The sequence below is a fragment of the Peromyscus eremicus genome, chromosome 8b, assembly GCF_949786415.1.
Source record: "Peromyscus eremicus chromosome 8b, PerEre_H2_v1, whole genome shotgun sequence".
In the NCBI taxonomy this organism is placed as follows: Eukaryota; Metazoa; Chordata; class Mammalia; order Rodentia; family Cricetidae; genus Peromyscus; species Peromyscus eremicus.
This window is the reverse complement of record NC_081424.1, coordinates 46,162,790-46,180,159: the sequence shown is the minus strand read 5'-3', so window position 1 is coordinate 46,180,159 and position 17,370 is coordinate 46,162,790. Positions and strand designations below refer to the sequence as shown.

The window sequence follows — 17,370 nt, the reverse complement described above, 5'->3', positions numbered from 1 at the left end:
CAATTATAGAACTGGCCAAAAAGAAAAAAAAAAAAGTGAAACCACCAAAAAATTGCATGTAAACTACTTCCCTTTTTTAGAAAAAAACAAATCTTTCTGAAATATGCAACATCACAATGACTTTCTGCAAAGGTGATCCATTAGCTGATGACTGCATTTTGGAATGGATGTGGTCAGGATTCCACATAAATGCTGCAACATCGTGGCCACCATGACGGCCACTGACTAAAGTGAGTAGAAAGAAGGGCAGTTAGTGCACATGCCCCTCTGTGAATCCAGATGGACTTTTACTAAAATTATAGTTAGTTTAAAAGCTAAAAGTCAACATGAAATGTGTGCCTGGTAGTCACCTCTATAAAATAAACCATGTTAGAACGAGACTGTTTTAAAAAAAAAAAAAGGCTATTTTTGCTGGAAACACCCCAAACACGTTAGACGGCAGTCTAAGCTGAAGATTTGGAACCTAGGGTTAAGGGTTGCTGACACTAGATAGATAGATAACTGATTAAAAGTTTATATTAAGGCAAATAAAAGTAATTGCTAGGAAGCAATTAAAATGTCCCTTGTTTATCTACAGGAGAGTAGGACTGTTCTGGGTGTACTCAGCTGTTCTCGATTTTGAACAAATGAGGATGGTCCATAGTGTACAGTAACTCCAGAGTCTGTTGCTTTGGCCTAGCTCAGCCCATCGGGCTTCAGCATCCAGCGGGGTGACCAACAGGTGGACGAGAGCCCGATCAGACAGGAGTGGACTGCCTCGTCCGCTCCTCCTAGCCCTCTACCAGCACAAAGACAGACTGGATGCACAGGGTTTGCAAGAACTTGGCATCTTGGCTTTTCTGTGTCTGAAAAGAAAACTAAGTGCTTGTCTTGCCTTTGGGGATCAAAAAGAACCATACTGATTTCCTTGGAATAGGGGGTCCTTTTTCCTCAGTTCTGGTCCTAATCCTGCGATTTGTGAGCCCCTCGCAGGGACTTTCCTTCTGGGTCAGGTCAACCCCAGCAGATATGGAGGGATTGTATCAGCTTCATAAGCACAGTGGAAGGCTGGCTCTTGTCCAGGGAGGGCCGTGGCAGGCCTGGCTACATGGCCTCAGGGCTTGGTGGCAGTTTGAAGAGTCTGGCTGCGGATATAAGCTTCCTTATGTGTCGCTCCTCGGTGATGCCGGCCTCCTGAAGGCAAGTGTGGGACAGGGAAGGCACTTGGCTCAGCATGCTGAACCCTGCGTCAGAAAGGGTGCTGGTGTACATGGGCAGGCCAATGGAAATGAGCCAATCCGACACGGATGCGACACATCCCGGAGAGAGGGGCTTTCTGCAGATTTCTGTGAGCCCACCACTTGGAATCTGGGTAAATAAGAAAAGCCATGTCATGAAGAATGCACAGGTACTGTGAGAGGGTGACTTCTTGTATGACTAAAGAGGATAGTACTCAGCTACGCTGAGATGTCAAACGTTAAGAACTCTTTGCAAAAATGAAAAAAAAAAAAGATTTTTAAGGAATTATTCTAAAAGATTCCAGAAGGAATCTGGGATTAGATCAAACCCCAATTATGTGTGTAAGGCTCCAAGCTGTAGACATTTACATATATCCTGTTATTTTTGTCTCCATGAAATCCTTTGACTAAAGTGAACTGCAGAGACAAAGCTGTATGAACAGGTTGAAAAGGATGCTCAATGGGAAAGGTTTTTTTTATAAAGTGTGTTTTCTACTGTATTTTGACCCTGTATTAACAACCAGAAAATTAAATATTTAAATGTACACGGTCAATCAACAATTTAAAATATAATATCAAGAGTTGACTAGGGCAGAGAAACGGATGTTAAAACCTGATTGTTAGGTACATAAAAGGCTTCTTTCAGAAGATGTGCAGGGTATAAAAGACCACATCATTTTGTATAATTGTGCATGTACTCATATTCAAGAAAGTGCACATGACATGCATGGAAGCCAGAGGGCAGAGGTCAACCTTCCATGTCCTTACTTAGGAGCTGTTCATCTCAAACAGAGCTTCTAGCTTTCATTTGGAACTGGCTGATTCAGCTAGGCTGGGTGAGCTCCAGAGATCCAGTGAGCTCCAGAGATCCACTTGTCTTTGCCTCCTCAGCCACACACAGAATTACAAGCGTGGGCCATGACACCCAGATTCTTTTCCCACGGGTTCTGGAGATAAGACCTGAGACCCCAGACTTGAGGTTTTGTGCTCGCTGGCCATCTCTCCAGCCCTGAATTTATATCATCTTGGTGACGCAAACTCTCATGAAAGAATAAAAATTCTTAGCTATTATTGGAAAGCCCATAGATAATGTGTTTTTAAAAACAATGTGCTTCTCACTACACCATTTAAAATAAAAAGCTAGGGGAAAAAGACCCTAAACATTTATTGATATGTAATTGGCTAAGCCACAGACTAGTCACTTAAAAAAAAAAAAACCTTGAGATCTTGATAAGAAAAATATTTTACTAAAACAGATTCATGATCTCATAAGTAAAAACAACGAGGTTTAGAGCTGTACATTTACTAGTTTACATGTGCACAGAAATGACTAGTTTAAAACTGAGAAGTAGAAGTTTTATGTACTTAGGACATACAGCATGGTGTTTTGAGAAAGGCAGATACCATACGATATCTAAGTCAAACTTAACAGGCACAAATTCCTCCCTACTCCATACAGCTTTCTCTGAGCTACTAAGAATAAAGATGCCTAACATCTTCCAAGCATGTAACACACTGATGCCAACTGCAGTTTTCTCGGGATGCACACAGATCTGAACTTATTCCTCTTATTTAACTAAAATTGTCTTAGCCTGAGCATCCAACTATGATGCCTGCAATCCCAGAGTTCAAGAGGCTGAGGCAGGAGAATCACAAATTGAAGGCTAACCTGAACTATACAGTGAGACCATGCCCAGATAGATGATTGATTGATTGATTGATAGATAGATAGATGATAGATAGATAGATAAATAGATAGGTAGATAAGATATAAAAATAACAGGCTGGTAGCATAGCTCAGTGGTAGAGTCCTTTTCTAGCATGTATAAAATCCCCAACAAAATCATTATTATTTCCTCCCTAGGTGCCTCTTCCTAGGGCTCTAGCAAGTCCTTGTGCTGTTAACACTTGTCAGTCATGGTCTTGGAACTAAATGTACCGCGTACAAAGCTATGGCTTCCTCCCCCAAAATGTGGGTTGCTCACCGCCATCCGATGCTGCTTCCGAAGCAGCTTCACCCGGATCTGGTCCATATTGGTGGCAACATCCCTCTCAGGCTGATCTAAGTCCTCAGCATATCTCTGCACCAGAGCTTCAGGGATCCCACAACGGCCATGCTGCCAGGGGAAAGAGAAGTGTGGCGTGAACGGTGGTACAAACATTTCCCCCACCTAAGAACCAGCAAACGTTAAGGCTTAGCTATTAGAAAATAACACCAAGAGTTAGTTCAAAAGGAACACATCCTATTTATTATTGGGACGGATCCTTGAAAAGGAGCATGCCTATATCTTCCTCTTCCAGACACACCAATAAGCTCTCAATATTTCAGAACATAATTAAGGCGACACAATCCTGTATTTTTCAGGCCAATGCCTTAAACTCGTTTTACAAAATTCAATTCCTTAGTGCGGCTGAACATAGTCTCCTAATCTGTGGAGATTACTCTACAGATACTATTTGCCCTTCATCTGAGAATGGCACCATTATATCACCAGGCCACAATTACCATACAACTCTCCTTATTTCCTTCAAAGGTACAGTCATGAAGTATCAAAGAAGGGGGGGGGGAATAAGGAGGAGGTATTCTTAGGAGGTACTCATGATCATAAGAATTTAATAACAAGGGCTCTCGGGAACACATTATAACAGAAGATGCATTTCCCGAAGGCAAGTATAGCCACTTCTAATATCACCGATTTGCCTTCAAAGTCGCTTTGGTGTCGGTGCCCTTATTCCTGTCTCTGTTCAGATGAGAACTCTATTTCATTATAGACAGAAATGCTTTTGGTGCATCAGGGGTTTTCCTATCATGCCTCCCGCCCTGCTGTGTACAGATAATCATATAATTGCCGCAGTCCACCACAACAGGGCACAGAACTGTTCGCTCCCCAGTTTTCTATGTATGTTCCCATGAACGGTATTTGCTTACAGCAATCTCTCTGTGAGCGGGAATAATACAGGTTATTTGAAACCCCAGTTGAACGACACAGAAAGGAACACACGAACGCTGTGGGCTATGCACCCAAGCTGCGGTCTCCCTTGCCCATTACACCATCCCATTAGGGATCAGCTCTTGTACTAATGGTGCTCCCGGGAAAGCAAGGGGAAAAGAAAACCAGGAAGCTGCATTTGTATTTAATCCAGGGGTAGGGGAATATACTTGCAGCTCACAGAGGTCATAAGTAGACTGTGCCATGCTGTCTGCACAGCCCCCTGTGGCTGGGGCCTTCCCCTTACCTGGCTCTCATCTGAGAAAAACAAGTCAGAGGCTCTGAGGCCCAGGCCTCGGATACCTTATCAGAGTAGGGCTCCTCAGTGAGATCAATGCCCTCGGCCTGCAGCTTGTTCTCCGTGAGCATCTCCAGGTCCACGCCCCGGACGCAGGAAACCTTCCTGCTCAGCACTGGGCCCAGCTTCACACCGTGCTCTTGCAGGCTGGCGCTCTCGGGCAGCTCTGCCAGCCAGGGTGGAGGTCTTGCACAGGATGGGCTGCCAGGCTCAGCCCCCGAGGGAGGCCTGGGCTCCCGGAGAGAGGGGCAGTCACAGGGGCTGGCGGGGCTGGTCTTCTTCAGCGGCAGGGTGGGCGCCTCTAGGCTGGGGACCAGGTGCAGGCCATTGGCCAGGCGCTCTCGACTCTTCTTGGCAGGCACAGGCGGGGGCTGCGACGGATGTCTGGGCTGCGTCCTGGTCTCCGGGGCGCTCTGCTCCCCATCTGTCCCTTCTTTGGTGCCCAGGGGGTGGTGGTCATGTCCTTTTCTGTGACCCTCAAGAGACGTCCTTGTTAAGCCTGGTTTAATGGGAGGCTGAGCCTCGAAATTTCTGGGTACACACTGAGGAGGAGATAGGCCAAGGTTAGAGGCCGCTGCGGAGCCATCCAGTTTCTTCGTCATCATTTTCGGGGGCTCCGAAAATCTCTTGCTTTGGGTCGGAAGCATCCCGTCTTCCGCAGTCGGACCTCGGCCTCGGGGTAGAGCCTCGGAGGTGCAGGCAGATGTCTTCTGTGGCACTTCTGGTACATTCTGAGGACAGACATCCTGCACCTCGCTGGGCACATCCTTGCCAACACCAGCATCTCCCTGAAGGTCATCCAGGGAATGGGATCGGGGCCAATTCTCCACTGGCTGAGGGCCCTCCAAGGTTTCACAGCTGCGACAGATGGAGACCGGGAGGCTCCTTCGGTTTTTATTCACACCAGTCGCACAGGGCACATCACAGCGCTTGGCAGTGTCCGGGGCTAGACCTCGTCCCAGCCTGCTCTCCTCTCCCGGCTTGCGGACCTCCACTGATTTTGTTAAAGGCAATGTTGGGTAATTGCCTGGCTGACTCCTGTTGAAAGACTTTAAGTTGGAGTCTGTGGATGACTTGGTAGCCAGAACGCTGAGTTTTTGAGTTTTGCCTGTGAGAGAAAGAGAGATTTTACAACCACGTTATAGAGTCAGTGAAACTGATGCACAAACCTGGGCTAGGAGACATAATTCCTGTGTCAACAAAACCGTCACTGAAAAATGTGGGGTGATTAGGGACCCGTTTTTATTTTTATAAAGAACTCTAGTCTCATTAAAGGACTTATATAGACGGAAACTAATTTGTTATGTGGAAAAGAAACGCTGTGTCTAGTAGAAGAAGCCTAGGGTTAATGTCTATTCCAAGCTGCATTCGGTACAGAAGGCTGATTGGCTATGCACGCCCTGCTCAGAAACCAAACCATAAGATCTGTTTGGTGGCTTGACTTTCTGAAGTCATGGTTGTACTGATGTCTTAGACTAGGTTCTATGAATGGTACCCACGAAAAGGTGCTCCGGACGAAACAAAAACACTCAAATCATTCTTTCCTTGAAGCTGTTCTACTTGAATATATTTACCCAGAAACAACGAGGCAACTTGGATACAGACCAGTATCAAACAAGCTGAAAGGGGTGCTTTGCCAAAGGAGCATCCGCACAATACTTACTCGGATGCTTCTAGAGCGGCAACTGTCCTGATCACAATGACCCATCAGCTTGCAGGCTGAACTGTCAGCCAGACATAACCTATTCATTTGATCGCTCTTGACTAATATTTACTGTGACAGCTACTGTGTGACAATCTTTACTGGGAACAAGCTGTGACCATGTAGGCATGTGTGTAGGCATAGGCAAGCTCATGCTCACTGACTATGTAGGCATGTGCGGAGCACAGATAAGCTCATGCTCACTGACCATGTAGGCATGTGTGTAGACACAGGCAAGCTCATGCTCACTGACTATGTAGGCATAGGTAAGCTCAAGTTCACTGACCATGTAGGCATGTGTGTAGACACAGGCAAGCTCATGCTCACTGACTATGTAGGCATGTGTGTAGACACAGGCAAGCTCATGCTCACTGACTATGTAGGCATGTGTGTAGGCACAGGCAAGCTCACACTTATGCATGCATACACATATCAAAGGTGTTTTGACTCTTTGATAATAACCGCTGTGTCCCTGGTAGCTGGACTGATAAACCTGAGAATACTCCAGGTAACAGAACATCTGAGCCAGGTGACTATGTTACTCTAGAAAAGGATAAGAACCCCACAAATCTTTGGTGGGCTTGGAAGGTACAAAGAAACAGCTGTGTCTAATCACTGAAAAGCTAGTAAGTTGTTAATATAATGAAGAGGGTTTTCCCCCCTAACCTGTTAGTAAACATCCTGAATTCAGTATTTTGATTTAGAATTCTGAAGGTCCCCTTTAAGCAATATCACCCTTTCAATGTAATACACAAAGAGCAGCGGGGGGGGGGGGGGGAGGAGGAATCAGGCTGTGGACCGATTTGATAAGGAGGGTAAGAAAATGGGTTGGATGGTGCCCACTCTATAAGGAAAATAGCTGCTTTAGGGCAAACGGAAGGCATTCTTTGATAAAAAAAAAAAAAAAATCTCTCTGTGAGGCAATATAAATGAAAGAAACGGAATAGAAAGAAAGGCCCGGGGCTCTTACATTACAAGTGGCTTAGCCTTCGTCAGCAGGGAGAAAAAGGGTTTCCGTCCATGATTTCACTGCTTTCTAAGCTTACTCAAACCTCGAACTGATAATATGAAGTGTTTCATGCCCAGCATAACTGCAAGCCCCAAGGCTGGCAAATGAGAACAGTGCTCTCCTCAATTGGACTTTTTATTAATGAGGCCATCCTTTTGGATAAGGCCCAAATCAGCATATGAAATATTTTACATCCTGCGAAGCTGAGGCCTGGCCAAATGGCATGTGTCCTCTACGAAGAGGTTCATACTGTACACCCTGTCCTACCTGGATTTCTATGCTGTTCAACAGCAGCACATGAGACCCTTCTTAATAAGTTGCTATACTGTTGATTCATGGAGATAATGGCTTACTGTGACTACTGAATGTACCTGCTACCATCCCATTTCTCAATAACAGGAATTACCACAGCTAAATGAAAAAGGGAAATACTTCAGAGAGCACATCACATGAAAGCTTAAAAGTCAGTTGAAATAGAAAACTCTTAAAATTCATTGAGCGCAAGTTTTGGAAATACGTTTTCTTCTCATTACACCCCAAAAATAAACCGTATGTATCAATGCCAGGTTCAATTCTGCTTCCTGAGTTCCCCTGAAATCCAAGCAAGGCTCATCAGTTTATTTAATCCAGTTCTTCAACAGGCATACCTAAATTATTCTGGGCATTAACCCCTATGGCAGGGTTATCTTTCTTTCCTGATTTATCAATCCAGTACTGCTGGGGTTAAGTTAGCAGACTGCTTTAGCTATAGAAAAGCTACTAACAGAAAAGAAAAAAGCCTTCCAGACCTACCCAAGGATTTGCTGTTGGCTAAACCGGCACAGTGCTGGGCTCCTGGATGGGTGTGCATTGCATTTTGACCAAGGTTATCATCTAAATGTTAAGCATCAGAAGACTCGCTTATCTTCCTAAATTGATAGAACATTCTGGGTAGCAGAGGTTATAGGTAAATTTCTAAGTTCCCATGATGCTCATCAGAATCGACATCAGTGTGAGGTAGATAAGATGCCCAGGGTGCCGATGCAGAGGTGGGGTTTCTCTAAGAATATGGTTGGTAACCGGGAGTAAGCTCTTCATGAGACTTTGAAGCCAGGCATTTATTTGCCTTATCTTAGAACTGGTTTGGGTGCCCCCAAAATAACTCTCTCATACTATTTGTTTTTAAGCATGATTTACATCAAGAAACACATTTTATGTCTACCATCCAACAGGCACACGTGAAGCAAAGATTATAGTAATCCTACTAATGATTCTAAGCCTTACCCTGTGGAATATGTTGATTTCTACTGCGTCCTAGAAAACTGTTATCCATGGGTCACTAAACTGATTTCACAACCCACTAACAAACTACAACCTACAGTTTAAGATGGCTTGCTTCAAAAAATGTTAAGAAATAGCCTAAACTTGTTACTACTGGATGAGAATCCCAATAGCTGCTATATGCTGTGGAACCTGGGTATGTTGCCAATATAGTCTTCAAATGTTCAATGGAGATTTAGGTCATGGCGGCCACATGACCCCTTTATTACTCTTTCTAATCTTATAATGGGAATTTGGGGAACACAACAGGAAGAGACAGGGTCACCTGCTGTGCCATTTACCCTGTCTGCCTTATTCTGCTTTAAGACCTTGGTTCTTTATGGAAGAGGCTTTAGGAGTTTCATATTGACTGCTTTCCAACTGTTAAGAGAGAGAAGCCACAAATAAGACATGTGGCCTTCTAGTCACCCTCTCTAGGGGTAATTGTCTCTGGAATCAGGCTTTGCAGCCACAACATATAAGACATGGCTACCAGGGTATCCTTGATGGATAGTCTACCTGGTAAATTGTTTTCCTTATGGGCCTAATCATTCCCAGCAATGAGATGCTGGTGGTTACTATGTGAAGGAAAGGGCACAGGAGATGCACAATTTAGGCTTTATGGCTGCGGGGATTTAGACAGAGTTTATAAACTTCACACAGCAGCCAGGAGGAATAAGCACAGATGTTAACTTGAGAGCAGTAGGGGGCAGGACGAGGCCAGACATGGAAAGATGACCAGTGGCTTCACTGGCATATAAGAACTGAGTCTTTGGAGATAGTATTGTTCCACATTTGAAACTGGGAATTGTCGGAGCATGTTCTGGTGGTTGGAGCAAACATTACCATTTTCCAAGTTCTCACTGCTTTCATAGCAACCAGAGTCTCGTGGGGAACATCCACTCAGGCCTTGGCTATCCACCAGCAGCTTCTCCTGGGACCCAGACTGGTCACTGTTACCTGGAGATGAACACACAGCGTGGTGTCACAAGGAGTCCCCAAGTCAGCCAGATTGTTTTACCCTTTGCTACCGACACCCATGTTTAAGCTTAACTACAATAAAATATGAGCTAATGCCATTGGAACACTTCTCTTTCAAGTAATGTATCCACCATGTGAAAATAAAGTTAGTAAGAGAGGCCAGGGTTGAAATATGCTGATGCCTCTGATGCCTCTCAAGCTATCCAAATAGAGGCAGACTGAAGCCTTGGGGGGGGGGTGGAGGTGGGGATACAGAGTGTGGTATTGGCAAGGAGGAGGGCACTGCTGAATGATGGAACTATCAGTGAGAAGGAGTGTGAGTGAGTGAATAAGGTTTTCATTAAAGTAGATAGGGTCAAGTGCTTTTTCAGGCACCTGGAAGATTTTGAACTTCAAGTTATTTATGTTATGGGCTCTTCAAATTTGGGAACTGATATAAAAGTGTCAAATGAAATATTGCTTTATTAGCATTGGAGAATATTGTTGGCCTGTGGTAACAATATGCTACCTGTTGTATCGTCTCAGCCAGAGGAAGGCTGGTAAGAGAACAGACCCCTGCATGAAGAGGAACAGATCTTTGTCTTCTGCAGTGTTGAAGGTTTCAGTTCTTTTGACCCTTCTCACTCTGCCTTGGGCAAGCATTTCTATTCCCTGCATCCAGAGCGAGGAAAGTGTTCAGGAGACCCTCTGACTGGCAAATGGAACAGTCCCAGCTTGAACAACCCATCCAAAAAAAAGCATCATTATTTATCAATCAGAACTCAGTAAGGGTAGGGGGGAAAATCAGGTGACAAGCTAACTATGTTGTTTTAGGAAGTCTCCCTGGAGTAATGCACATGGGAAACCATGTGAGTTTTCAATTCCCAGGTAGTATCACTCAGTGTTTTCTACAGAGGGAGCCCGGGGGAGCCAGGCCACTGAGGTTTCACACAGAGCATCTTCAGATAATTATGTGGAGAAAGTACTTGGTCACACAAAACGGAAACCAAGAGAACATTTTCTACATAAATAGCTAGTCTTAAAGACAAATGGCTTTAATTTATTTTTCTTTCTCTTTGCCTCTCACCTGCCCACAACAACTACACGCATGAAGAAAAAAAGAAAGAGAAATCAATAAGCCAGAACTATGACGCCTTTTCTCAGGCCATCAAGATAAATGTGTGGGGAGGCTGAGGGCTACCATGCCAGGCATGTGCTGGTGGGTTCCCAGAATTCCCTTTACACTTCCTGTTTGTATTTCTCAAAGGGAAAACATTCTATAACAAGTATGATGCCAAAGAGGATGTCAGAACACGTTCTTAAATTATAGCCCCAAAGAGTGCTAATTATCAAACAATGATTGAAGTACATGAGCAAATACTGCACCCCCCCACCCCACCCCCTCACACACACCACCACTAGACAACCTCAAACTGGAACATTCTGCAGTGATGTTCTCATCCTGTGGAAGACTGTGGATTTGGACTGCCCTTTGTTCTGGTCTAGCATGCTATTTAGAAAAATGATACTTGTGAATGAGGGCTTAGAGCTGTCCTTGACTACCCAGGAAGAGGGATCACTCATCTGTCCCCGGGTGCCAACAGTTCAGTGTACCAGAGCAACAAAACAGACTGCTGAGTGCCACCAGAGCATAGACAAGAGAAAGCACGATCCCTGCCGCTGTTGAGAAGTGCATCCTGGGACCCATCCCGGCCTTACCAGGCACTACCAAATCCTGTTCTCACAGAAAAGGAAAGGATCTCTCCCATGCCTGAGAACCATGGTGCAATTTACAGTCATGTGGGGCACACATGACAAGGGGCTAGAGCACAATATTCACAAGAAGGGAGGAGGGAGGGAGGTGACTCCCTGTGTCTAGACTTCTCTCTCACACTTCCTAGCATCCATGCCAACAGAGGGAAGACTCAGGACCACGAGGAAGATGCCCATTGTCAGTCAGACAAGATCAAAAGGGCTGGAAGCTCATTTGGTCACACCCTGAAGAGACTCAGAATTCATGGTCTACAGGTCTCCCCTGCTCTACCTACTCACACGGGTGAGCAGACTACAAAGACACCAAGGCCCTCCAACGTCAAAAGCAATTGCACATAAGGGTACACACCACTTTCTAGATAGCAGTTTTCTGGGGAAGAAGGGGAGGAAATGGGGTTCCCGGAGGAGCCCCTTCAAAGGGTTTACAGTACTTCCTACAGGGCAGACTGTTCCCTGCCACTGAATTCAGGAAGTGCTTGTGCACACATCTGTTTTATTTTTCTGTGCTTCCTGCATACTTCAAATAATCTTTAATTAGGAGGCTTATACAAATGAACACCTGCCTTCTTTCAGTCAGGGTCTCTCTCTGTAGCCCAGGCTAGCCTGAGACTTTCTGTAATTCTGCCCTACCTGCTTCAACAGTCACTTCCCTAGGAAGCAGCAGGATGAGATTGCAGCTGTAAGCTACCATATCCAGCTCCAGAGGACTGTTTCTATTGAGCTGTACACCCAGCAGTGGCTAAGCAGCAAACTCTACGGCATATGTATTTTACTACAATTTTTTTTTCATTTAGAGGACCTAAAAGAGTATAAGGAAGAGTGAGCTGGCAATCTTCTCCAAATGGAAGGCTGACTACAGGCCACTTTTCCTCATCTATTGGGAGACACAGGATGAGTCTGCCCTCCAAGCAATACCAGAGATGTACTTGTTAATTTCGGTGGAAGTGTGAGCTAGAACACTTCAAGACGTTCCCACGTATCTTCGGGAACCTTACTAGCTCTTGACTGCATACAAACCGAGTTTGGCAGAACGCAACTATGTCTCTCCAAGCGACTGAGGTCCTTGGAGGGAGATTTTCTTAATTACAATGAATTTAACTGCACTGGATGGAAAGTCTTACATCACTAGGCTACATCTGGATGTGACCTCTCAACACTAATTAGAACCGCTGAGCCCCGAAGCCTTTACTTCAAGATCAATAAGAGGAGATACTGTTTTATGTATCAGAGAAACTGCAAACAATGGAAACCTATAGACCCAAAATAGAATTTGGGAAGAAACAAAGAGTCCGTCTGAGCCTTCCAAGTTAGCATCATGGTGAATAAAGATATCCTATAAAATGATTCTGCTACAAATCTTAGGATATGAGCCTAGAAATGGGTCTGAGCCAATGAGTTATGTCAAACTAGGCTCAGATCCCTGCCGATATGCAAGATTTAGCTTTGCTCTTCTGACATCTCAATGAAACAGGAAATGTAATGGATGATGTATATAAGCCAGCTGTCCTCCATGGTTGTGGAAGAGTAAATGACATATAATACAGAGCAGATGTGGTCGAGAGGAACAGATGGTTCAATTTTAATTCATATTGATGGAGCAGGTCAGCCACACCAGTCACTACACAGGCTGTTCACACACAACCTGGCCGGAGACCCCAGGGTATCTCTAGAGGGTCAAATGCTACAGAGACCTGGTCACAAGACACCACAGCAGGCAACAGGACCCTTCCCAAGTCTAGACCTGAAGGCTGCCTATTTACCTCGTGTATTAGTTATTTTTTCTGATACTGTGACAAATACTCTGATAAAGGCAGAGTTTATTCAGGTTTTAGGGAAAAGTCTATCCTGGTGAGAAAAGTGTGGCTGCAGGTGCTGGTCACGTGGCACTCATGGTCAGCAGGCAGACAGAGATGAATGTTAATACACAGTTCACATTCTCCTCTGTTGAGCCCAGGATCTCAGCCCATGCAATGGTAACAACCCACAGCAATGGTGGGTCTTTCCCCATCAATGAAGCTCATCTACCCAATCCTGCACAGGCATGCTCCAAAGCTAATTTATTCTAGGTAATTTCCCCATGGATGTGTCCAAAGGCTTGTCTCCGAAGTGATCTCAAGCTGACATCTACTAAGGTTCAGACTTCTTTTGATAGCCTTCCTTTATGTTACTGGTGAATTTAAAGAGTGAATTTACTGACATGGTTGCTTCCTTTTCTCCTGGGTCTTAGGCATCCAGTAAATACAAATCTTCCTCAGTTTACAACGGTGTGCTTGGATAGTATTAAACTAAAATACACTTAATATCCCTAATCCACTGAACATCCTATTCGTCAATCTGGGATGGCACAGAGTGTGAGCTGCTGCCCATCATGGTCTCAGAGCTGACCAGGGCCCCACAGCGCTTGCTCAGCACTGACAGTGTGCAGACTGCACATTGTTCCCCTACGAAAAGAATGGGATTCAAAATTTGAAGTATAGTTCCTACCAACTGTGTATTGCTCTCTCGGTATCAGAAAAAGCAAGGAAATTCTGAGCCAGGGACCATTTATGATGTGTAATTCTCCCCCATCCTTAACCAGGGTTTTGGTATGTCTTGCAGGGGTAGAAATCCATTAGCTACTGGTCCCCTGGAAGCAGAACACGGAAAGAAAATGCACTTGAATTCAAGAACTGGGAAGGATACTTCCTCCATGATGAATAATTTTAAGAATTTTGTTTTTAATGTCAGACTGAAGAATAAAGGACAGGATAAGCCTGGCTTTGCAGAGCAACAGCAATGGACAGCAATAAAAACTGTCCAGCTCTCTGAACTCTGATCACAGGTTATAAAAATAAGCTCTCATATTTAGTTTGGGAATTCCTACCCCACATACTCACTTCAGAGAGGCATTTCCTTCTTTAATGGAAACTGATGGGCTGACTTATTCACTAATAAGCCTATTCAGTAAGAAAAAAATCAGACCCTTGGATGGGCAAAGAGACTCGCGGGTCATCGGCCATTTTGTTGTTGTTGTCTTGTTTTGTTTTCTTACTGAGGGATGTCCACTGACCTACTGAAGGCTGTACATTCCAACAAGAACAAGGTAGAGCCTGCTGGTCCTTGAGGAAGGCCCTGGTGCAGCATTCTTCCTGCAGCACACTGACAGGCATGTCTGCCCTGTAAACTATCTTGTTACAATAGGAAATTAACCTTGGCTTTGGAAAGTGCAAGACCAACTGAGTTGGGGCCCCAGGGACCCTAAGCACATGATGACAGCTTATGTGAGGCCTGTTGATGACAATACTAATCATAATGATGATGGTAATGTTCATCTAGCAGTGTGTGTGTGTGTGTGTGTGTGTGTGTGTGTGTGTGTGTCTGTGTGTCTGTTTATGAACTTACTGTCGTATTCCTGTAGCAGCTCCACCGCCGTTAAGAGAACTGCTCTGTGTTCTGGGTCCCTGATATTTAACTCATCTAAGTCTTCTTCCTCCAGGAGCTTGAAGGTGTCCAGGTCTTCGTAGCCATTGAACAAGAAAGTGGGCATGTGTTCCTGTGAGACAGAGCAAGAAGATCAAAGCGAGTCCATGGCCCAGCCATGTGACGCATGTCCAAAAACTAGCCTGAGACCCCTCAGACTTTTTCCTGTAATAATTTGTATGCTAATCGAGAGATGAGTATCATCTGTAATATATTCTGTGGCTCACAGTCTTCCGGCTTAGCAGGCAGATAGGAGTGGATGGGTTTACTCACTGATGGTTTAGGAAGATACCTAGGTATCTGCTGCATGCTGTGGTGGATCCCAATTGCTATCATTGCCATTGTGCCCTAGATAGGAACTAATTCCTTTATCACCACATGGCCCGTGGTGAGGACTCCTTTTACATTTGGAGGGCTTATTAAAATCCAACTTAGCAAAACCTATGAATTTCTCAGGAGCAAGATGCTTTTGTAAGTGGAAAACCAGAATCTACCACTGGAGATATCCTCTTCTAGAATATGCTAGGAGTTATAGCTAGGGAGGGGTAAGAAGGCCTCATGGTCCCATGGAGGTGACTGTGAGCCGAATACTGATAGAGTTTATGCTATCACCCTTAGTAGATAGAGGTCAAGGCAACATTAGACTATTGGTAACTATTCTTGTAGAATACTCATAGTATTAATGAGTCACACTTGCCAGATGATAGAGATCACTTGCCCAGTTTAAGAAAAAGAACATGTATATGACGAGAGTAACAAGGGACTGACTTTCAGGTTGATCCGGTCCAGGAGATCCTCCACAGACTTGGGCTGGGGTGGTCTTCCCTTCCTCCTCCTCCGGGCAGGACGCTTGGGCTTCTCCTCTTCCTCATTGAGCACATCCACATAGATGAACTTGAACGTGCCGACTTTGTTGTTCAACAGGCCCATCCAGGTACCCATGGGTGGCTTGCTGATTATATCAATGATATCTCCTTTCTGCAGCCCAGGGAACAAAGGTCTTGCCATTAGGCACATTTCTAAGCATGAGCAATGACATAATTCAGATAAGCTGGGGAAATGCTACAAAACCAGGATCAGAAGCACCACGGGTCGAGTCAGCTTCCTCCTTAAATTTTGTGCGTGTTTGTGTGTATGGGCCATGCACATAGGTGGGTGTGGGTGTGGGTGTGTGCATACGTGTATGTGGAGACCAGAGGTAAATGTCCAGTCCTTTTCTCCATTGCGTTCTCTCTTATTTTTGAGACAGGGACTCTCACTGAATCTAGATTTCATCAGTCGACTAGACTGACTGGCCAGTGAGCTCCAGGGGTTAGTCCACCTGTCTCTGTACTCACAGTACTGGTTTTGCAGGGGTGCAAAACCATACCCAGCTTTCACACAGATGCTGGCGATACGAACTCTCATGCTTTGGGCAGCAAGCATGTTACTGACTGGGCCGCCACTCCGGCTCCATGGGTCACTGTTCCGAACAGCTGAGACAGGATATGATGGGGAGCTTGGCAGAGGGCAGACAGAGCGTTTCTAACCGTGCTCGATGCGACGCTGACCCCAGGTCGCAACCTTCCCTACCTCCTGCTCTGCAGGGTCAAGTGGGCGGGCCTTGGCTGTCACTCACGCTCTTAGACTGCCTACCTCGGCTCTTGGAACAGCACCCTACTCCTGGAGGAAGAGCTTGTCATCAGTCTCAAGAGGGTGTCCCCTAACCTGTGGCCACATCCTATACTAGGTCGAACTGCATCTTAGGGGCCCCCATAAACATCTCTGTGCACACACAGAGTAGCTATTCCCTTCAGATAAAAGAAGCATAGAAGGAGGGGCATGGGATTTCTAGAAGGACTCCGGGGTCAAAGGGTAGCGCCAGGGAGGAAGTGGTGGTAACCGAGAGCTAATGCACATCTTCCTCAGTCCTGACCACTGTCTGGTTCTATTTTATTCTCACTATAAAGGAGATCAATGGGGTCAGGGTGGCTAAAACATGGTCTAGTCTGTATGGTAAGAGTCCCAGCACCCAATGTCAGGGAAGAAAGAAACCCTTCCCAAGAGACAAGAGAGCCTGGGTTAGCTGCCCAAGACCAGGGACAAGCCTACCTTGAGTTTCAGAGAGTCTGTGTCATAAGGACTGGGGGTGAAGTCAGTGTGCACACGAGCACGCCCACAGAAGGGACCCCGGTAGGGTGGTTCTTCATCATCTCCATCTTCTGACTTGACGCTCTCCCTGTTGCTGGTGGAGGAATCGGTGGTGCTCACTGTCTGGCCACCTGCGCAAGGAGGACAGGAAGGAGGATAAGCACAGCCTTCCCAAGTGGGAAAGATGAAAGGTACCAGTAGTATTGTGTATCAGAAAAGGCCCGGGATGGGAAGCTGTGAGCCACAGCATTTTACCAACAGTACTGTGTGTTAGAAAAGGCCCGGGATGGGAAGCTGTGAACCACAGCATTTTACCAATAGCACTGTGTGTTAGAAAAGGCCCGGGATGGGAAGCTGTGAGCCACAGCATTTTACCAATAGCACTGTGTGTTAGAAAAGGCCCGGGATGGGAAGCTGTGAGCCACAGCATTTTACCAACAGTACTGTGTGTTAGAAAAGGCCCGGGATGGGAAGCTGTGAGCCACAGCATTTTAACAGTAGTACTGTGTGTTAGAAAAGGCCTGGGATGGGAA

General features: G+C 45.5%; 1 protein-coding gene across 2 annotated transcripts in view; it reads right to left on the bottom strand.

Annotated features, from left to right (window-relative positions):
• Positions 1 to 393: 393 nt before the first annotated feature.
• The window catches only part of Sash1 (SAM and SH3 domain containing 1), a 170,076-nt gene continuing 153,099 nt past the window's right edge, over positions 394 to 17,370 (bottom strand). For both annotated transcript variants that reach the window (XM_059272762.1, XM_059272761.1), the window contains 7 exons: positions 16,799 to 16,968; positions 15,476 to 15,685; positions 14,630 to 14,780; positions 9,362 to 9,475; positions 4,511 to 5,613; positions 3,203 to 3,334; positions 394 to 1,347 (listed from right to left, as the gene is read on the bottom strand). In XM_059272762.1, coding sequence (XP_059128745.1) covers positions 1,084 to 1,347; positions 3,203 to 3,334; positions 4,511 to 5,613; positions 9,362 to 9,475; positions 14,630 to 14,780; positions 15,476 to 15,685; positions 16,799 to 16,968 — 2,144 coding nt within the window. In that variant the 3' untranslated portion in view covers positions 394 to 1,083. The remainder of the gene's footprint in view (positions 1,348 to 3,202; positions 3,335 to 4,510; positions 5,614 to 9,361; positions 9,476 to 14,629; positions 14,781 to 15,475; positions 15,686 to 16,798; positions 16,969 to 17,370) is intronic.